Raw genomic sequence first — 23,588 nt, 5'->3', positions numbered from 1 at the left:
GACCCCAATGCGCAAGCAATTTATTGAAATAAAATTGAACCATGTGTTAGTCCCGAAATGACCTAGTTTGTGTCAAGTTGATGTCAAACCCTCTCTCTCTCTCTCTCCTATATCACTAAAATGGTGCATCAGGACTTTAAGTTTTATGATACTTATTAGTGAATAGTGGAAGTAAGTCCCATCCATCCCATATCATCCTTTTATAAGGGACAGTTCATCAGGATTTTGGGGGTTGGATGGCTGAATGGTTAGCATGTGCGCGCTGTATCATAAAGTCTGTCATTGAGTCAACTGGCATGGTTTCGATTCCCTGGTTGTATGTGACAAGGAGTAGGGTCGTCTGTCCAACCTACGCGCAAGGGATTTATGGAAATAAAATTTAACCATGTGTTAGTCCCGAAATGACCTCTCTCTTATCTGCAAGACTAGAGGGCCTAGCAAGGGTCAGCGTATAGTCATTCTGATTGAATGAAAAATCAGGGTCCCATGTACACATTGGTGTGCACGTAAAATAACCCTTGACAGCGGGAATTTGATGTAAGTGTAGGGTAAAATTTCCCTCATAGCACACTGTATAGCATATCACCATCTTCATTAGCCCAGTTGTTACAGAAAAGTAGGAAGTTAAATCCCATTTCATTTCATATCTTGGAGTAGCCTCCCCTGTCCAACCTCGTGGGTTTTCTTTGGCTGCTCCGGTTTCCTCCCACTGCTAAAGACCCCTGTGAGCAAGCGAATTATTGAAATAAAATTGAACCCGAAATAACCTAGTTTGTGTCGAGTGGATGTTAAAGACACCCTCTCTCTCTCTCTCATTTCATATCTTCATTGGAATAGTAGGAGGTTAAACCCCACTTCATTTCATATCTTTATTGGAATGCATTATCTCCAGAAGGAAGTCCCATCCCCTATCATCCTTGCTTTATAAGGCTTTATCAATAAGTGTACTCATTAACCTGTAATGACACAGACGATTGCGGCTATAATTGTCATGCAATGAGCTGTCTTGACACATGCTATATTATTTCATTGATCGAATACTTTCCCATTTGGTTGTGAGTCAGAGAAACTATTTTACTATTCAACCATGAAATTGTTGATTTTAATATTCTGGATATTTCTTTGAAGTGTAGTCTGGAGTTTAAATAGTTGTTATTAATCATTCTTTTATCATGATAAATCTTGAATATCTATATTGTGGGATTGGATGGCCGAATGGTCTGTCATTGAGACAACTGACGTGGTTTCGATTCCCTGGTTGTACGTGACAAGGAGTAGGGTCGCCTGTCCAACCTCGTGGGTTTTCTCCTTGTCCTCCGGTTTTCTCCCACTGCTAAAGACCCCTACGCGCAAGTGAATTATGGAAATAAAAATAAACCATGTTAGTCCTGAAATGACCTAGTTTGTGTCATGTGGACGTTAAACTCCACTTCACTCTCTCGCTAACAGTTAAGGCTTCTGGTACCAGTAACGTTTTTGAATAGTACCCATTGTTTACAGCTCTATAAAGTTGTTTTGAAAGTTGTATTAGTGAAATGTGGAGATTTTGTCATATTCTATTGTAAGTGCAGGAGAACCACATGTAAAACAAAACTGAGGGGGTTTGGCCGAATGGTTAGTGTGTGCGTGCGTTGTATTATAAGGTCTGTCGAGTCAAGTGCCTTGGTTGTACTTGACAAGAAGTAGGGTCGTCTGTCAACCTCTTGGGTTTTCCTCCCACTGCTAAAAGACCCCTACGCGCAAGCAAATTATTGAAATAAAAATGAACCAAATGTTAGTCCCGAAATGACCTAGTTTTTGGTGAGTTGACCTTAAACCCCATTTCTCCCCTTTTAAAAACATAACCGATAAGACAAAACTGCCCGCGATATCACTTCTGTGGAAGCAGACGTTAAAGCACCAAGTTACTACTATGAGTACTAACCCGTTGACAAAACAAATGACCAAATGACCATAATTTAGTATATTCTTTAAATGCTCAATACCACTCTTGTTGTAACTGAATAATATGTCCCAATCTTTATTCTGGTCAACAAATTGCACTATTTTACAATATTCCAATTAATTGATGATACAAATTTCATCTTAACACACCTAATTTAAAAAATTGGAAAAAGCCTGACGTAAAGCTTTTCAAATGTGACTTGGATTTAAAAATATTTTTGAACCCTCTGGACAAGTAAAATAGGATTTAATGGATAATTTACACAACAGGTAGGACACTAACACATCTAGTACTTAAAATAAGGCTATTTTTTATTTTCTGGAGCTGTCAAGCCAGCAAGAGTGTTATTGTCCCTTTAAATGGCATTTAATAATTGGAACATAATCAAATAACACACTATTTATGGATAACAATTACTATGGTTTATTTCACTTCCACAACGTTTCAACAAGATTTCACAAGTCGTCTATTTGCTTGATAACGACTTGTGAAATCTTGTCGAAACGTGGTGGCAGTGAAATAAACCATAGTAATTGTTATCTGTAAATAGTGTGTTATTTGATCATAATTTAGTATGTTTTAATATCACACAAACACAGGACATGGTTTGTGTTTGTCAATTAATTCATAACCGTATTACTACTTTAATTATAAAATTATTTAAAAAAAAATTGGCATGTTACGGCTGTAGTAATACGCTCAAGGCAATTTGTAATTTATTATAATTTAATTGGGTAAATAAAAATATAGGTTTGATATGTCAGTAACATTAGTCACAGGCTGTAGATTGTAATAAAAATAATAATAATGATAAAACATTTTTTAATTATGAATCATTTGATAGCATCTAGATCAGTGGTTCTCAACCTTCTTTGGCCTGTCCAACCTCGTGGGTTTTCTCCGGGTCCTCCGGTTTCCCCCCACTGCTAAAGACTCCTACGCGCATGGAAATTATTGAAATAAAATTGAACCATGTGTTAGTCCCGAAATGACCTAGTTTGTGTTGAGTGCACGTTAAACCCCATTTCTCTCTCTCTCTCTGGAACACGTGAGAAAATAGCGGCACACCTGGCTAAATATATATGAAAAATATTTGAATTTTGCAAAATAGAAACATAGTAAGTCAGACGAAACGCAATCGTAGACAGAGACTAGTCATAGAAACATGGAATGACTCAAATTAAATAAAGAAAAACACAGCTCTGAACTTATCAGTAGACATCCGTGAATATTCAATTGGGATCACATGTTTTTTCACATTTTCTTAGTGTGCCGTTCAAAATTTCGTGGCACACTTAGGAAGATCTCGCGGCACACTTGTATGGCCGAATGGTTAGCACGTGCGCGCTGTATCATAAGGTCTGTCCTTGAGTCAACTGGCGTGGTATTGAATCCCCGGTTGTACGTGACAAGAAGTAGGGTTTTCTCCTTGTCCTGCGGTGAAATATATATTGGGGGGGTCTGCAACCCTAACCCCTAACCCTAACCCATTTTTAAAACCCCTAAAAAATATAAACAAACACAAAGTGGCCATGCTGTCTACCAAGACACCACGTGCAAAGCATTATGGTTACGTTGCTTGCTGAGCGGGCGATAAATATTTGGTTTAGGTGATAATGTTTTTGGGTACCTACATGCAATTCACTCTGATAAGTGGCAGAAAAAAATTAACAAAATATTACTGACACTGACAGGCTAACTAGACACAATTTTATGGAACACAATTACGTTTCACTTCACACATGTTTCCAGGATGATTCTCTCTGTGTTTTATTTTAACAATGTAAACCATATTGGGATATGTACAGGTTTTATACAGATACAGTCTTAACTAATCCTAATAATTGTTGTAAATAAATAGGAGTTTGGGCCTACTATGTAAATTGGGGGGAGGGGGTCCAAGGGGTGGCCTAGAAAGTTTCTCAGGAATTTTCAACCAGACTTCCCCTCGTCTGTGATGCAGGATGGAGAGTCTGAAAAGGAAAACTGGGGTCATTTCTATACCAATAGCAGCATGCTAACGATTCCTTGGCTGTGATGCAGGATGGAAATAAAGACTGGGGTTCTATACCATTAATAGCATGTTAAAGATTACTTGAGTGTTGAGAATGGAATAAAAGTATGCTGTAGCACCCATTGTTCCGTACCAAATTTCCCCCATAACACTCTGTATGACATATGACCGTTTTCATTTAGTCCAGTTGATGTAGAAAAGCACGCCATTTAAAAACCTCATTTAATTTTGTTGCATTTTCAAGATGCCTACATTTAATTTCCTTTCTATTTTCAGACAAAACGAGATGAAAGAGAAAAAGAAAGAACATTACAGAAGAAGATCACAGAACTCCAGACACAGTTACAAAGATTAGAAAGAAGATTAACTGTAATAAAAACAGAGAATGAGACACTTGTAAGTAGAATCATTTCTACTCGTAGATCCAAATACAGTGTCAACATACAATCTGATTAAAATACACATCTATATTGAAATAAAATTGAGAGAGAGAGAGAAATGGGGTTTAACGTCAACTCGACACAAACTAGGTCATTTCGGGACTAACATACGGTTTAATTTTATTTACATAATTCGCTTGTGCGTAGGGGTCTTTAGTAGTGGGAGGAAACTGGAGGACCCGGAGAAAACCCACAAGGTTGGACAGGCGACCCTTCTCCTTGTCACGTACAAGCGAATTATTAAAATAAAATTAAGACATATATTAGTCCCGCAATGACCTAGTTTGTGTCAAGTGGACGTTAAACCCCATTTCTCTCTCATTAAAAAAACCAAAACGAAATATAGATCTGTATTTTAATCAGATTGAGAAACATTCAACCAAATCAAAATACTCAGACTTATTCTAGTAAAATGAATTATGTTAATCAAATGTCTGACATCATAGGGTCCAAAGTTGGTCATTTGACCTCTGACTCAACCTTCCACTACAACCAGTCAGATCTTCATGTAGTAGAGGCCATCGAAAGTTTTAAAAAACAAAACGAAATATAAATCTGTATTTTAATCAGATTCATTTCAAAGTAGATGAATTATGATGATGAGACAATTCTTAAAGGGCCGGTCACACAGGCTTCCGCGAGTTGATCACGAGTGTATCGCGAGGAAGAACTGTCAAACGCGAAGTAAGCGCGGTCACAAGTGAATGACACGTGAATGAAACGTGGTGGACTCGCGAATAACAAGTGCGCACACGCGCGAAAAATTTTACACGCGCACGGAGTCCGATTTTATTTTTGAGCAGCACAAAAATTAGGCGCAACGGCCACCGCGTGTCGCACACGTGGTGTAAACGCTGTACAAACGCGGGCCAAACGCGATAACACGTGGTACACTCGCGGATCACAAGTGGACGACAAGTGGTCACTCGCGGGCAAACGCAAAATTTCTTCGTGTGACTGCGTGTGTAGCACTTGTCATCCACTTGTGATCCGCGTGTCTACAGCGTTCCTACCACCTGTGATAGCGTGTGCTCCACGTGTAAAAGGCTTCCTCAGGGATTGTGTCACGAGTCATCCGCGGGCCATTCGCGTGTTTTCGCGTTGAATCGCGATTGAACCACGACTGATTCGCGTGTCGTCCACGACCCAATCTCGTTTGTACCACTAGTTATTTCTGCTATAAAAAGATCGCGTGTGGGCCATTTTTCATCAGTTGTGATCAAGACGTTGAAGAGGCAACATGGATCCGGCGCATCGTAATGCTTTGGTTATGCTGTTCCAGCAACATCAGAACCAGCTACTTCAGGTTCAGCAAGCCCTGGATGTCAGAAGAAGAGTGAGGAGAAGACAAAGAAGAGTCAGAGCCATATGGGTGCGCCAATGGATCAACCGCAGGCCACAGCTGGGGCTGTATGACAGGCTGATGGTGGAGCTGAGGAACGAGGACCCCCGTGCCTTCAAGAACTTTATGAGAATGCCTCCGGTGATGTATGATGAACTGGTGGAAAGGCTGACACCAACACTGACGAAGGAGACAACCAATTGGCGAGCTCCCTTGGACCCAGGCTTAAAGGTGGCCATCACCTTGAGGCACCTTGCATCAGGCTCGAAATACAGGGAGATGCAGTATGGCTGGCGTGTCCCACACAACACCATAAGCCTCATTGTTCGTGAAGTTTGTGAGGCAATCGTGCATGTATATCGTGAGGAGATGCTGTCACCTCCAGAAACCCCCGAACAGTGGCAACAAATTACAGACGATTGGCTGAACAGGTGGAATTTCCCTCACGTGATTGGAGCTATAGACGGCAAACACATAGCATGCAAGGCCCCTCCCAACTCTGGCTCTGAATTCTACAATTACAAGGGTTTTTTCAGCATTATTCTCTTGGCTGTGGTGACCAGTGATTACAAGTTCTTATGGGTGGACGTGAGTGGCAAGGGGGCCTCATCAGACGCGCATATCTACAATGCCAGTGAGTTTAAAGAAGGCTTACAGAACGGTGACATTCTTGGATTCCCTCAGCCTACTCCCCTCCCAGGGGACACAGAAGATCTACCTTACTTCCTGGTGGGTGACGATGCATTTGGATTGAGAAGCTTTATGATGAAGCCCTTTGGGAACAGACAGCTATCAAGAAAACAAAGAATCTTCAACTACAGATTGTCAAGAGCAAGACGGGTGGTGGAAAATGCCTTTGGCATTCTTGCCAACAGATTCCAGGTGTTACTAACAACAATGATGCACCAACCAGACACGGTTAGGCTCATTGTCAAGGCATGTGTGGTCCTCCACAACCTGATGCGCACGAGGTATCCTGTCATGCAAAACAGACTTGTTGACATTGAACGCCCTGATGGAGCCCTGGTGCCTGGTGAATGGCGTCGAGGAAAGAATCTGGATGACACAAGACCTGAGAACCTACCAGGAACCAACAGAGACTACAAATTGGCCAAGGCTCAGAGGAATCTCATAATGGAATGGTGTTCATCCCCTGCTGGGAGTGTTGCATGGCAAGACAACATGCTCCTTGACTAGTTCTTGTGGAAGTGACAGTGTGGACAAATGATAGTGTTTGGGGGCATTGTGGCAGTATGTGTTTGGGGGGGGGGCAGCATTTGTGGCAATAAAACTTTGATAAAACTATTATATAATAAAATAAATGAAAAAAATCCTGCAATAAAATAAAGTACATTTCAAATTTGAAAAAAATAAAAGTAAGCTTAGGACCTTTAGTCCTAAACTCACTTTTATTTCTTTTCATTTGAGATGTAATTTTATTTTATTGCAATAATTTTAAAATTTATTATTTTCAATGTATTGTTACATTTGTTGCCATTCAATAATATGGTTATAAAATAAAAATGAAAGATTATTGGAATAAAAATATTTGAAATGACAAAGAAAAGAAGTTACATAAAGTATTTATTCAACTTTTATTTTTGACATTTGAAATACATTTTTGTTGCAATATTCTCCCACTTTCATTTTATTATAATTACAACTTCTAAGTCACATGGTGCAAATACTATTTTCTGATTGACTGAGATGCAACATACAATCCAAGTTCATTGGGCGATGAACAAGGTTTTGCAAACGGACTACTTTTCTACGGAGTAATTTTACTAGTTTTGTTCGCTATAAATCGATAAAATCAAATGAAATTTGTTGAGTTGTAATTACAAGAAATGAAATTAAATTTGTCGAGTTTACGGCGTGCGTTATACAAATAAGTGCACTTTTCCCCGACGTTCATCACGCCGTAAACTCGACAAATTTTAATTTCATTTCTTAAACCATTTCTCAAAGTTCAATTTATTCACGAAAAACAATTAGTAACAGTTCAACAATTTTATTATCACGTATCACGTGTATAACAAGTGAAATAAAAGAAAGTCACTGCTAGCAATCCATGCTATGGCAAAAACAAAATACAAAATACATCAGTTCAAGGAATGTCACTGTAGCACCATGCACCACATCCCAACACAACAAAATACAACTGTCAGTGTAACATGAAACCTTCATGCATCCTCATCCTCACTGTAACTGTCACGAGTTCCCTGAGTAGCTACAGACTGAGTGTCACTCTCAACTGCTGTTGGTTCCACGGCTGGTGGTGTTGACAAGGATGGTGGTGCACCCAAAGCTGCAGATGCCAGAATGGGAGGTCGGTGAGTTGCTGGTGACACTGTCGAGAATGGTGGGGTGTTCATACTGTCTTGTGAAACACGGCCGAAGTTGCTCTGCTCCATGTTGAACGACCAATCCCCACCTAGGGCAGTGCTCTGTGCTCTGGACATCGATTCTGAAGATGCTGTGTGTTGACGAGGAGTACTGAGGTTGGGTTGTTGAAGCTCTTGCTGCCCAGGGTACTGCTGCTGCTGTTGGTATCCTCCCCCTCCTCCCCCTACACCATGCTGCCAGGCATAATAGTTGGGCTGTGTCTGGAAGTACTGCTGATGCTGAGGGTACTGTTGATGGTACTGATGATACTGCCCAAAGGAGGCGGCTGTGCAAGTTGGAGGAGCCGAAGTGGAAGCTGAGGGTCTTTCAGATTGAGCCTTTATCTGTTTCAGTATATCCGATATGAGCTCTTTGACATTGTTGAAGTCTTGAAGACTGCAAGACCTGAGAGTCTGGGTGACATAGCTTATGAAGGGTTCACGCTGGCTCTTCTCCCTCTCCTTGTCCTCGAGCATTTTTTCCATCAGCTTTGCAAGGAGTGTTTGGTTGGTCTGAAGATTTTTACGAAGTTCGGGCATCCAGCTCTCCGCCTCGTCCTCCTTCCTCCTCCTCTTCCTGTGCTGGAAACTAGAGTTGACTGATCCGAGCTCTGCTGCCTCCCTCTCGAGGTCTTCGAGCACATTGCCTGACTGTCTCTCCGTCTCAGCTGGGTCATCCAAGGATAGCAGAGGGGGTCTTGCTGTGGACGTGGAGGCAGAACCAGCGGCAGAACCAGTAGTAGAGCCAGCAGCAGCAGTACGTCGGATCTGCATGACAGTGTCAGATTCTTCATCAGGTATGGCAGCTGAAAGAAGGTAAACGTTTGTTAAGTGTTTTGCATTCAAATTTTTCTGAACAATATTAAAGGACTGTTATTAGGGACAAGTGAATTTCTGAATAATCATTACACTAAATCGTAGTAATTATTATGTTTTAAATTTTAAAATTAAATGTACAAAAATGCTTTTGAAAAATGGAAATGTTTGAAATAATTATCAACATATGTACTGACCTTTGTAGAAGGAAATATTATTCAGCACCCACTTGTCCCTGTCGGTGAGAAGCTTGCGCTCCTGGCCACTGGCAACCTTGATCAGCCTGACGTACCAGTCCTTCAAGTTCTTCCACCAGTGCCCGAGGTAGTCAGTCGAGATACCAATTTCTTTTGCTTTAGCTTCCCAGGCTTCTGTCTTTTTCTTGTAGTCACGTTGACTGCGCATCCACAAGTAACTTCTGTCTCGCATCCACTCAACCAGATCCTGTTCTGTGTCAGGTGGCAACTTCCACTCCTTCTTGGGACCTCTTGGCTTTCTCGGCTTCTTGCCCTTGCCCTTGGCATGACCATCAGCCTCTTTCTGCTCCTCCACAGGCTCCTCTCGCACCAGAACTTCGGGTGTGGGGTCATGTGACGCAGGTGACGAAGGTGAGGCAGGGTTCTCCAGTGGCACAAGCTGTGGCTCAGCCTGAGTGGCGACGGGCATAGTGGCAGTGCTCTTAGAAGGACCACTCGTGCTGACTGGAGTGTTTGCAACTGTTGTACAAAATGAAAAGAGAAAATAAAGGTATTTTTAATAAATAGTAAGGAATGTTGAAAAACATACATATCAAATGAACACTTCAGCATAAATAAAATTGAAATAAATAAATTTGAATACTTTCTGACAGCCACGTAAACGAATATTTAAATAAAATAAATTTTGAACACGTCACGTTATACTAGTAACGAGTATTTCCAAATAAAAAATCAAAAACATGTTACATAAATTGTACTTACCATCAGGAAGAAGCTCGTCCTCTTCTCCACTGCCATTGGAACCAGGGACACCAGCAGCGGCAGCAGCAGCATGTACACGAGCCGTCACCTTTATGCCCATCTTCTTGGACTGCCTGTTCTTGCTGCCCTGGGGGGGCTCGGGGGTGCTGCTCTCCACCTCCTCGGTAGCAGTTTCAGGCTCCGAGACTTTTGCCTTCGGCCTGGGCCTTGCTTGCCTCTTCATCTTCTTGGGCGTGGAGTTGCCCTTCTTTGATTTCGGTGCCATGATTTTGATCTTTACTCTACGGAATATTGATCGATACTGATCCAGAACACCGGACGCGGCGGCTTTTATACACGCGGGCGGCAAGCGGAGCACAAGTGATCGGCACGTGATTCACACGCGGAGCACATGTGGAGCACAAGTGATACACACGCGCTGCGTGTGACCCCATTTTCTGACCACAAGCGCTCACACACGGAGGACTCGTGGTGGACACGCGATGCACACGCGCGCGTGTGGTCCACTTGTCATTCGCGTGTCCAGCATGTCTGAGACAAATTGGTTGATTTTCACCGCGTGTAGAAAAAATTTGCAAAATTTATAGCAAAATTACACGTGATCAACTCGCGGAAGCCTGTGTGACCGGCCCATAAAGACCATTCTCTTTTTGTCCAATACTTAATCTGTCATTTTGAATTTCAGAAACAAAGGCAGGACGACCAAAAACCACTGGAAGAAAAGGTTAAAGCTTTAAAGAAAAGAAATGCAGAGTTGGCAGCCATAGCTCGTAGATTAGAAGAAAAAGCGAAACATTTACAGCAAGAAAACTTAAAGGTCAGTGTCTTGTTGGTACAATAAAATAAAATGTCGCGGGGCCAAAATAACTTGATAAATTTACATATCGAGCCATTTGAGTCTTGCGGACAAGGCACACCTTGGAATACATGAAAAAATAGCAGCACACCTGGTTAAATATATATGAAAAATATTTTAACTTTGCTAAATAAAAACATGGTAAGTCGACGGAATACAACCGTAGACAGAGAATAGTCATAGAATGACTCAAACTAAATAAAAAAAAACCACAGCTATGAACTTACCAGTAGACACCTGTGAATACTCAATTAGGATCACATGATTTTGGCCGTTTCTTAGTTCAAAATTCTGCAGCACACTTTGGAAGATCTTGCGGCACACTGGATGAGAATCACGGCTTTAGAACATAACGTCAAGTGTCATGGTTTTCATCCCAATCTTCCACATGACAAGGAGTAGTGAGTGTCATCTACCTATTAACCTCGTGGGTTTCCCATGGATCCTCTGGTTTCCTCCCACTGCTAAAGCCCCTTAGGCCAATGATTGAAATAAAATTGTACCATATGTTAGTGTCAAAATGACCTAGTTTTGTGTCAAGTTGACATTAAACCCTATTTCTCTCTAGTACCAGATTTGCAATCTACTGTGATAATGTGGTCTTCAATTAAGGGAAATAACTCTTCCATCTTTCCCTCATGACTCCATGATGGTGCAAGTTAATGAGTATGTTTCTCTACCATAAAACCAATATTATTGATTTGTACATATTCCTGTTATTAGAAGAGTTTCTGTAATTCAGTAGAAAAGATCAACATTTTAAGTCTTTGTGCATTAATTCCATTTTTCGGAAGATATAAAACTTTCTATGGTGAAATATCAGGTGCGGATCCAGGGGGAGGGGGGGGGCTCACCCGGCGCCCCCCCTCCCTATTTTTTGCGGTGTCAAACAATTTTTTGCATCATATATTCACGCGGGAAAGGAGAACAAAAATACTTAAGAATGGTAGTGATCCCTGTCGTAATTTACTCCGAAATGAGCCAGTTGGTGACTTGGTTGATTGCCCGTCAGTAGGCCCACCGAGCGCTGGGCTTCGCAATCCCAAGTGGGGGCAGCATGCCCCCCCTTTCTGAAAATCCTGGATCCGCCCCTGAATATAGTCAGATTAATTAGTTAACATTTGATTTAGAAAAAAATCAAAATATCAAATAAATAAATTTTTAAAAAGAGTAAATGAAGCAAAATTCCCCATAGCACACTGTATCAGCCTGGTTGATGCAGAAAAGTTGGAGTTGATGGCTGAATTGTTAGCGTAGGCGCATTGTATCATAAGATCTGTCTTTGAGTCATCTGGTGTGGTTTCGATTCCCAAGTTGTACGTGACAAAGAGTAGGGTCGCCTGTCCAACCTCGTGGGTTTTCTCCCACTGTTAAAAACCCCTACGCGCAAACGAATTATTGAAATAAAATTGAACCATAGTTTGTATCGTGGATGTTAAACCCTCAAAATATCTGACAAATTCCTGACAATTACGAAATTTCCAGGTGTGAATATGGAGAATGTAGTACCATAATTGATCTTTCAGAAATCAAAAGAAGATGGAGGCAAAGATTCAGATCAACTTAAGAAATTATTTGCTCGACAACGAGCCAAAGATCTGGCCGACCATGCGAAGAATATGTTATCTAAAGACAGGGAGTTGGAAGATTTACGTAGAAAATGTCACGAGCTGGCCGATCATATCAGTAATGGAGAATTTAGCACACCTCAGGTTAGTAATGGAGAATTTAGCACACCCCAGGTTAGTAATGGAGAATTTAGCACACCCCAGGTTAGTAATGGAGAATTTAGCACACCCCAGGTTAGTAATGGAGAATTTAGCACACCTCAGGTTAGTAATGGAGAATTTAGCACACCCCAGGTTAGTAATGGAGAATTTAGCACACATCAGGTTATCCGATTTTAATTTCTGGAGTATATTTCATAAAACATTGATAGTGTGAGGTCGCATGCACACATTGCCATGTACCGGTACGTTAAAGAACCCTCAACAGTTACTCTGCAGCAAGCACAGGGAAGGGATATTGAAATGGGCACCAACCTTCCGGTTTAATTTCTGGAGTTTATTTCATAAAACATTGATAGGGCAAGGTCCCGTGTACGCATTGTCATGTATCAGTACGTTAAAGAACCCTCAACAGTTATCCTGCAGCAAAGGGATATTGAAATAGGCGCCAACCATCCGATTTAGTTTCTGGAGTTTATTTCATAAAACATTGATAGGGCAAGGTCCCGTGTACGCATTGTCATGTATCAGTACGTTAAAGAACCCTCAACAGTTATCCTGCAGCAAAGGGATATTGAAATAGGCGCCAACCATCCGATTTAGTTTCTGGAGCATACATGTATTTCATAAACCAGTGATAGGCACACATGTACACACTGGCATGTACGTAAAAAAAAAACCTTTAACAGGTCCTACAGCAAGCGAAGGGATATTGAAATGAGTTCCTTCTACCCTGTTTTATTTTGTTTGTTTTTTTGTTTTTTAAATATATCTCATAAACCATTGATGGCAGGAAATGGTGTCTAGTTGTTTGGATGGGATGAAAACTGAGGTCCTGTGTACACGTTGGTGTGCACGTAAAGAAACCCTTGTCAGTTGGAATTCAAAATTCAAAACAGTGTCTTGTCCTTTGGATGAGGGTGTACATATTGGCATGCACATAATAGAACCAATCGAAATACATGTGTGCTGTGGCGCCGCTGTCTTGGCAAAATTTCCCTTAAAGCACATTTCATTGGCCTGAATAGAGAAGAACAGTTGCATTTTATTTTATGTGGAGGTGTATATGATTGAAGTATTTATGATATTTTAATATATTTTGATGAATGTGGAGGTGTATATGAATGAAGGATTTATGATATTTAAATGTATTTTTTTATAATGCTGAGGTGTATAAATGAAGTATTTATGATATTTAAATGTATTTTTTTAGAATGTGGAGGTGTATGAAGAGAAAGAAGAATTGGTTAATATTATTAAACAAGCAGCTAAAGAACGATTACAGATGGAAAAACAGTTGGTTAAACTGGATCCAAGTTTACGACAATCACAGGTAGGAACTTCTACTAGTCAAATACCCTCCCCTCTACTACATATATACATTGACAGTCATAGGCAGGATCTTCTACTAGTCAAACACCCTCCCACATATACAATAACAGTCACAGGTAGGATCTTCTACTTGTCAAACGGGGGGTTGGATGACCGAATTGTTAGCATGTGCGTGCTGTATCATAAGAACTGTCATTGAGTCAACTGGCATGGTTTTGAATTCCTGGTTGTACGTGACAAGGAGTAGGGTCGCCTGTCCAGCCTCATGGGGTTTCTTCCCACTGCTAAAGACCCCTACGCGCAAGCAAATTATTGAAATAAAATTAAACCATATGTTAGTCCCGAAATGACCTAGGTTGTGTCGAGTGGACGTTAAACCCCATTTCTCTCTCTCTCACTTGTCAAACATACACCCTCCCCACTAAACAATGATAGTCACAGCCCCTTCCCACAGCCCCCCCCACCCATACAATGCCAGTCACAGACAGGATCTTCTACTGATCATCAGACAACAATATCTCACTGTTTAACATGTTGACCTATGTTTATATTAAAACGAGGGGATAATGTGCAGAATGAGGTATAGCATACTAAACTTTCGCTGTCTATCTACAATTAGCTCCACTTCAAAACAAACACTAAGCTAGTTGACCGACATTTGAAGTTCTAAATCGACAATTTTAATCGAAAAACACTAAGTATATTCCGAGAATTCTGAGAAGTATATATTCTTCTTTCATTTAATAAAATTGAACAGATTTAATTCGTCTTTTTGTGTATAACAGATGTGAACCTGAGTAGGACCACATTACAAAACAGTATACTAATAATTGGATATGGCGGCCATTTAAGACAGAGATCTATTCTCGAAGTACAATAGATAGTTCTCTGTGAGCAGAATGAATTTAACAATGTAGCCAGAAACCCCAAACATTGACCAACATTTTAATTCCTCCATCGTTATTTTAGTTGAAAACACTTACTTCAGGAATTTATTTTGATGTTATTTTCATACGTAATGAAATTGAAAATGATTATTGGTCTTTGTGTGTATAAAAAATATAAAACGGATTAGAATCACGTAAAAAAAATAGTAGCTTACTGGCTAAATCTATTTGTACTCAATTTTTGTCAAGATCGTTGAGATGTAAATAAGGTTAGGGCACGTGATTGTTGGCGAGTTTGTAGGTTAGGGTTAGAGTGAGCATTGGGGCTAGGTCCAGGGTTAGGGTTGGGATTAGCTCTAGCCCTGTTTACATCTCGTGACCTATGGTGAAAAATTGAGCTGGCCTGATCATTTAGCACTAACCTATCCTACTCTAATTATTCAATATGGCAGCTATTCAGGACACGGCGATCTATTCTCGATGTAGTTAGTTCTCTTTGGGCACGGAACCACGGTGGCTATGTGAGTAAGACGTTGGCTTGCTAACCCGAGGTCCTATGTTCGACCCGGTTCGGGCCGAGAATGTTGCCCCTTGTCAGTGGTGTGGAACAGAGAGCCTGGCAAGGGACAACATATAGTCGTTCAGATGGATACAAAAAAACGAGGTTCCGTGTAGACATTAATAATACTAAAATAGGCCATAGCACCACTGTCCAGGCAAAATTTCCCTCATATCAAAATGTATTTGCTCCACAAACGTCCAAATTCGTCAGACCAATCCCATTAATTTACAATCCTGAACCAATAAGTAATGAATAAATTGTTTAAGTTTATTTCCTAAATCGACGATGTTTATACTTCGAGAATTTTGAGAAGTACATATTCTGCACTCATTTAATAGAATAATTAAAAAGGTTGAATTAGTCTTTTTGTGTATAACAGACGTGAACCTGAGTAGGACCACATTACAAAACAGTACACTAATAGTTGGGCTGACCTTAAAAATATCTTTGTTTCGCCTAACGCGACCGACTAACTAAAACCACCCCCGACTTAAATTATTTTATTGCACTTTTCCACGATCTTTTTATTTTATTTTGTGTGTCAACCTGAAATATATCATGAGAGTTATTTCCCTTTACTATGGCTATGGTTTGATTCATTATTGAAACTGGTTGATCAAGACGAAAGCGTCATAGGTGTCGCTTCTCAACAAAATGGTTGCAGACGAATACACATCCATTCCCACGAAATGATTCTACCTCTATGTCTGCGGTGCATAGTTTTAAACATGACGACGATATTTTCAATATCCGTTTTCGAGAAAAATGAAGGCACAACCCGCACTATCGTTAAAAACGAGTTGTAGGAGTTTCACACTTCAAGTTCGTGACAAATCGTGTGCGAGTCGGGCATCACGAAAAATCCCGATGTCATTGATTTGTTTGCCAATAAAGAAGACGAATGTTTCCACCCGGAAAATTATTAAGCTGTCAAATTAGCTCTTAAGTTTAATAAAAACTTTCAGTTCGTTACTTTTTACGTCAGACCCCAAATTCATTAAACAAAATTAATGAATCTGTAGTATACAGCTAATAAGTTTTCTGTATTGATTTCTCTGACTTTAAAAAAAAATCTGAAAAAAAAAACCGACCTACCGACCCTTCTCCTCGATTGTGGGTCGGGTTTGGTGAAACAAAGATATTTTTAAGGTCAGCCTTGGATATGGCTGTCATTTAGGGCAGAGATATATTCTTGAAGTAGATTTTTCTCAGAGTGCTGAATGTTAAAGTAGTTGAACAAACCTTGTGACCCCGATTTCTTATCCAGAAACACAAAACTTTACACAGTTTCTTATTAATGTATTTGATACATTAAAACAACAAAAGTTTTATAAAGGGCTATATTTTCGTTCAGATAAGGCAAACAATTTCGAGTAAATTCTTAACTTAAGTCTGAAAATGTTTTCTGGATCCAGGGCCAGGTTTCTGGGTTAATACAGACAGTGTTCAATCGCCTGCTTTCTAATGTTGGCAAGCGAACAATTTTGAGTAAATTTTGAAGTCTGAGAATGCTTTATGATGCAGTTTCATGCAGGACATCTTACGACCTTGTAACATTTTATTTTGCTGTTCTGCTATTCAGTGGGGACTGTGTGCTGTATTCTGTTTTATATAATTCAGACAATATCTGACAGTTACATAAATTCTATATTTGCAAAAACTCCTAACCACTGCTTGCTGTATCGTGATCCATTCTCTTGGTGGATATTGATAGGTTATTCTCTCGCATAAAGTTGATCTAAATTCATGACAACGTCGATAAAACGAAACAGAATAAAGATAATAATACGTGTACTTGTAGGCTTACATCCGTCCACTTTGATGGCTAACTTAATAATGCATGTAAGAGAGTAATAAATATTGTTTTATTAAACATGTATTATACGTAAGAGCTAAATCTTCCTATTGCAGGTCTTTATTTTGGCTTCAAATGTTATATAAATTATTAATTAGACATTTATTCATATGACAAGCTTATAATCAACTCTCTAGACAATCGGATGGCTGAGATTGAAAAGGATTAAATTTTATGATAAAACGGTTAATCAAGACTTAGTCTCGAATGTCCAGTACAGGGTAGTCTGTCCAACCTAGTGGGTTTTCTTTGAGTCCTCTGGTTTCCTCCAATGCTTAAGACCCCTACGCACAAGCAAATTCTTAAAATCAAATTAAACTGAAATGACCTAGTTTGGGTCGCGTAGAGGTTCAAACTCTTTTCTCTCTCACTTGGGGGTGGGGGATGGAGGCAAATAGTAAGCAAGTGTGCAAGTCTGTCATTGAGTCAATTGGCGTGGTTTCGATTCCCTGGTTGTATGTGACGAGGAGTAGGGTCGCCAGTCCAACCTCGTGGGTTTTCTCTGGGTCCTCTTGTTTCCTCCCACTGCTAAAGACCCTATGCGCAAGTAAATTATTGAAATAAAATTGAACCATGTGTTAGTCCAAAAATGACCTGGTTTGTTTCGAGTGGATGTTAAACCCCATTTCTCTCTCTCTCTGGTCAAATTAACCAGGATGACCCTGTAAATGTTTAAGGCCATCAAATTTGGGGCCTCCCACTGCTTAAGGCCCCAACGTGCAGGCAAATTCTTAAAATAAAATTGAACCAAAATGACCTAGTTTCTCTCTCTCTCTTTCTCTCTCTCTCTCGATTTGGGTGGAGTAAGTCAAACCCCATTTCTCTCTCTCTCTCTTGCCTTTAATGATTGCCTTGAACCGAAATGACCTAGTTTGGGTCAAGTCCAGGTTGAACCCCATCTCTCTCCCTCCCTGTCTCCCTCTCTCTCTCTCGCCTTTGGAAATGACCTAGTTTGGGTCGAGTTGATGTCAAACCCAATTCTCTCTCTATCTCTCTCTTGCCTTTAATGATGGCCTGTCAGATCGCATCATTGTTTAATGAAGACTTTGTATTCTAGAAAAAAAGACAGATCCCGAGATAGGAAGAAGAGAAACATAATTATAGGCGAACGATGTTCGATCAGAATAATATCGCAAATTGCTTACCAGATGAGATGAGATATTAAAAAGCACAAATTTTACTTTTAGATTTATCCGTTTATTCTTTGACATTGGATTCTTGAAGGTTGTGTGTCTCCTGTTTCTTTCATAAGACACTCATTATTAGCCCGATATAGTCATGAAAGATTGAATTCGTAGGATTATTTCTTAAGAGTGTCAGTGTACATTAATGTAGTAGGCTAATAAAAGATTTTCGAGACACTGATCATTGTCTTTTTTCCAAAAATAACTGACACTACAGCTTGAGTACATTTTGTTGTGTTGTTTTAGCAGGAGTTTCTGTCATCCGTTAGTGGTAGATTATCTCCTACCTTCGATTCCTTCAGATTAATAAGAGAGAGGGGGTTTAACCTCCACTTGACACAAACTAGGTCATTAAGGGACTAACACATGGTTCAATTTTATTTCAATAACTCGCTTGCTCGTAGGGGTCTTTAGCCTTTAACTGTGGGAGGAAACCAGAGGACCCGGAGAAAACCCATGAGGTTGGACAGGCGACCCTACTCCTTGTCACGTACAACAGGGGAATTGAAACCCCGCCAGTTGACTCAATTACAGACCCTGTGATACAGTGCACACGTGCTAACCATTTGACAATCCACCCTCCCTGATTAAAAAGAGGATATGTAATGAATTTATCGAACACTAAAAGGTTCGGATGGTTTGCTTATTTTATATCGAGTCTGCAGAAGATAAAAAATGTTGGAAAATGTTCAATTCTTGCGTATTTATCCCCAACTTCTTTCATATTCATTCAGTATCAAATCTTTGTTTAAAAATTTGTAAAAAACATTTAAAATCACTCAAAATCGTCTAATTTGAACTTTGGTTCAGTTTAAAGCCGACCGTTTAATAGTATTACCAGGTATATCCTATATAATCACATTACCTAGTTATATAGTATTACCTGGTATATTACCTGGTATATCCTATAATATAGTATAATCACATTACCAGGTATATCCTAAATAATCACATTACCTAATATAGTATTACCAGGTATATCCTATATAATCATATTACCTAATATAGTATTACCTGGTATATATATCCTATATAATCACATTACCTAATTTTGCGTATTTATCCCTAATTTCTTTCATATTCATTCAATGTCAAATCTTTGTTTGAAAATTTGTGAAAATCGTCTAAAATCATGGGTTATAGTGATATCTTTGTAAATATTGAATGGAATTGAACTGATTTTGAACTGATATTCATATCCGAGATTCAACTTTCACAATAACGTAGTTTGTAAAGGCTTCAAAATCCCTCAAATGACAAAATCAAAGTGTGTATGTTCGCCCATTACGCTTCATCGCTGCGTTAAACCACCAAATATGTGGAATCAAATTAACCAGCATGACTCTGTGAATGTTTAAGGTCATCGAATTCGGGTCTCGGGCGAATTAAGCCTGGTCTCAGAGGGTTAATCACGTTTTGTCACCACTCTCCACCGCAACATGTACTGGTATCAAGTTAACCAGCATAACCCTATGAATGTTTAAGGTCATCGAAATATGGGCCCCTTGTGTCCATGATGAAGTTGGGTACCGGGCGAATTGAGTCTGGGTGAATTTTGACCAGGAGTAAGGTCTTCATGGGTATTCTTCAGGATCTCCAGGTCCTTCAGTTTCCGCCCACTGCTATACATAGGCGAACAGGGAAATTTTTGACTGGGGGGGCGGTGGTGGTTGGTGCCCAAAAAATGTAGTTAGGTTCTTAGTATGTTACATAATAATAATAAATTCGCTGTTAAATTGGACACATTCAAGAATGCAATATTTTTTTATACAACTTTTACAAAGTACAATTGTGTGCCCAAATTTTCCCAGCATTTGGTGCCCAAAATGGGGGGGGGCAGCCGACCCCCCAGCCCCCCCATTTCGTACGCCTATGCTGCTATAGACCCCTACGTGCAAGGATGCAAATTACTGAGATAAAATTGAACCATGTTAGTCCAAAATGACCTAGTTTGCATTGAGTGGATGTTGTACCCCATTCCTCTCGCTTTCTGTAAAAGAATAATAACATTATGTGAACAGTGACTCATGTTGAAACTTTAGCGGACCTACTTCATCACAATGTCTGAATGTTAAAGATTTTTTCATTTTCTCTAATCTCTGTTGTGTCGCCGGCTGGACTGAAAAACTATTTTATAATGATCCTGATGTATATTTTACAGATCTGGATTTCTTGATTCTCTACTCTACGCCTTAAAGATATCTTATTTTTTTGACTATGCATTATCTCTAGGCAGGCTCTTGTCCTGCACCACGGACATGGGGGGAGGGGGGGTGGACATGCACCACTGACAAAGGGGGTGGGGGGTGGACATGCATCACTGACAATGCAGGAAGGGGACATGAACCATTAACAAAGGGGGATGGACATGCACCACTGACAAGGGTGGGGGGAACATGCCGAAAATCAAGATGAACATTCTCTGCCAACACAGAGATCGAACACAGGCCTTCCAGGTTAGTGGTCCAACGAACCACCGCAGCTCCCTATATATAAGTGCTTCTATGTTTACAGTAGATAAATATATATAAAATTATAAATACGTCCAGTTAAAAATAATCAACCACTTTTAATTCTTCATTCTGGAACACATCAAATCAAGAGAGACCTCTGTCATCAATATATATATATATTTATACGTGTATGTTGGTAAACCAGCATGATCTATCGTGCTTATTTATTGATTTTTGGACTGCGTTTGGTTGACATTGATAATAAACAGCTAGGTATTAAAAAAAGAACGAACACATTTATTACTGCCCTAATTAAATTAATTAGATACAAAATACAGAGAGAGAAAGAGATGGGATTTAACATCCACTCAACACAAACTAGGTCATTTCGGGACTAACATTTGGTTCAATTTTATTTCAATAATTTGCTTGCGCGTACGGGTCTTGAGCAGTGGAAGGAATCCGGGGGACCCGGAGAAAACCCAAGAGGTTGGAGATACAAAATTCAAATTATATAGATTTCACGATTTTTCTCTTTCTGTTTCTAATTGGAAATAATATTGTTAAATTAAAAGTTAGACTACACCAATGCAAATTGAACTCTTGTTCTTTGAGAACACTATTTCAAATTATTTCTTGAGGGTGGGAGAAGGGAGGGGGAATAATCTGAAACCAAAAAGTACTTTTACGATTAGAGTATGTAATTTTGCTTCTTTTTCTTTGGTTGGGGGTGGGGTGGGGGGTCATTGAGTCAACTGGCATGGTTTTTATTCCTCGGTTGTACGTGACAAAAAGTAGAGTCGACTGTCTAACCTCATGCTAAAGACTCCTACGCTCAAGCAAATTGTTGAAATAAAATTGAATCATATGTTAGTCCCGAAATGACCTAGTTTGTGTTGAGTGGACATTAAACCCCATTTCTCTCTGATTGAAATCGCTACTTTCTATAAAAGTTGAAAAGAATATTGGAACTGTGAGTGAAATGAAAGATTTGATATGGAAAAAGTCAATCGTTTTTCTTATTTTTTTTTTTTTTTTTTTTCAATCTAAGGAAAGTACAAATGTCAGCATGTACATCTAATTGAGTTTGTAACTTGAACTTCGAGATGTGTTCCTGGAGAACATTTATGGATCACGGAATTCCTCCAATTAAACAACAGCACTTGGGTTTGATTAACCAGACATTAACTGATCTAATGTGTCGCTGCATTTTGACTTGTTCACGTTTTTTTCCTGATATTAAATGCGTATCTGACAGCCCAAGCAGTAGGAGTGATTTCCTGGAAAGATTTCAAATAGATTTGTTACACAGAGTGAATTATTTATCTTTTTAAAATTAGTCCCAATGGAAGGGGTCGTAGCTTTTTGATTAAATCAAAGTCTCTCCTGATCTTTCCATCGTGGATCTTAAAATCAATGATTTTGACGTTAAAATCAGTTGATGTAATTTTCTCTATAAGCCACACGGAAATGCCAGAGTCATTAAAATGATGGTGTTTATTATTTTTTGTAATTTTTTTTGTTCGAAGAAAAGAAAAAAAAAAGATACCGTTTTTTTTAGAAAGGTCAAAAGTTGTGTTGTTTGCCAGATCTTCTATAAAGTGTAATCTTTGTGTTTTCTTGTAAATGTCTATGAAAAGGGGAAGAGAGAGAATGGGGTTTGAGATTTGCTAGACACTAACTAGGTCATTTGAGGACTAACATATGGTTCAATTTTACTCCCTCTCTCTTTCACTCTCTCTCTCTCTCTCTCACCATTGATGGAGCTTGTTTTTTTGTAGTTTCTCTCTCTCACACCATGGATGGAGCTCGTTTTTTGTAGTCTCTCTCTCTCACACCATGGATGGAGCTTGTTTTTTGTAAGTTCATCCGAACAGCTATGTACACATGCAAATGAGAACCAGACCTGAAAAATCATGATTGTACATGTACTCAAGATTAAAAAAATTCAAAATGCAAATAAACCCGAATGGTTAGCATGTGCAAGCAAATTATTGAAATAAAATTGAACAATTGAACTATGTGTTAGTCCCGAAATGACCTAATTTGTGTCGAGTTGACGTTAAACCCCATTTCTCTCTATCTCTCTCTTCTCGGCTCAAACCAGTGACACTAATAGATTGAAATTTCAATATCCATTTCAGTTATTTCATTCTGAAAAAAAATGGAAAAAAAAAAATTTCTAATGGAAAAAAAAAATACAAAGTTTTATTTGCATCCTTCCATTTCCTGTTGTTCTGCGGATGATTTTTTCTATTCCCACGTCTGCTACTTGTCTTTACACTTAGTTCTGATTGAATTCCATCAGAAAACACAAACCCAATCATAAATCTAATCACCTAACATATATTTATACCACGCTTCAATGAATTTTGATGAAGCGTTCAATATTTTAGTACCCTATAGTGTTGTAAGGGTCTTAAGAGTGCCGTATGCAAGTAGGTCGTTTTACAATTGGTGGTTATTGAAAGCATTTGTCATTATTGATTGCAGCTCTGTTCCTTCTCCTTATATTTGAATAAACAATTGAATATAGGCAATTTTGGCTTCCAGTCAATTTTCCTCGCAACTCTGCTGTCTGCCATCATTACCGGTGTCTGTGTGATGAAATATTTATAGCGTTATTTAGACGGAAAAACATCAACTTTGCCATTATCGTTGGATGTTTGCGCTGCCATTTGTATAATCCTGATGTAATTACGTTCGCATAGATAAATGCTGTTTCTTTAGATAACATAGTTTTTTTTAAGCCCTAGCGCCATTCAAGATAAGTAAATGTACGGAAGTTGGAAGCTCCAATTTCGACTAAAATAGAAAAAACATGGTTGTTCA

General features: G+C 39.4%; 1 protein-coding gene across 1 annotated transcript in view; it reads left to right on the top strand.

Moving 5' to 3' along the window:
• Window positions 1-23,588, top strand: part of LOC126823322 (peripheral-type benzodiazepine receptor-associated protein 1) — a 220,852-nt gene that overhangs the window by 60,663 nt on the left and 136,601 nt on the right. Inside the window, exons 2-5 of the mRNA XM_050552083.2 lie at window positions 4,236-4,355; window positions 10,586-10,717; window positions 12,283-12,468; window positions 13,697-13,816. Of these exons, the coding sequence (XP_050408040.2) occupies window positions 4,236-4,355; window positions 10,586-10,717; window positions 12,283-12,468; window positions 13,697-13,816 (558 nt within the window). The remainder of the gene's footprint in view (window positions 1-4,235; window positions 4,356-10,585; window positions 10,718-12,282; window positions 12,469-13,696; window positions 13,817-23,588) is intronic.

The sequence above is a fragment of the Patella vulgata genome, chromosome 6, assembly GCF_932274485.2.
Source record: "Patella vulgata chromosome 6, xgPatVulg1.2, whole genome shotgun sequence".
NCBI classification, from domain to species: domain Eukaryota; kingdom Metazoa; phylum Mollusca; class Gastropoda; family Patellidae; genus Patella; species Patella vulgata.
This window is presented reverse-complemented; position numbering and strand designations above follow the sequence as displayed.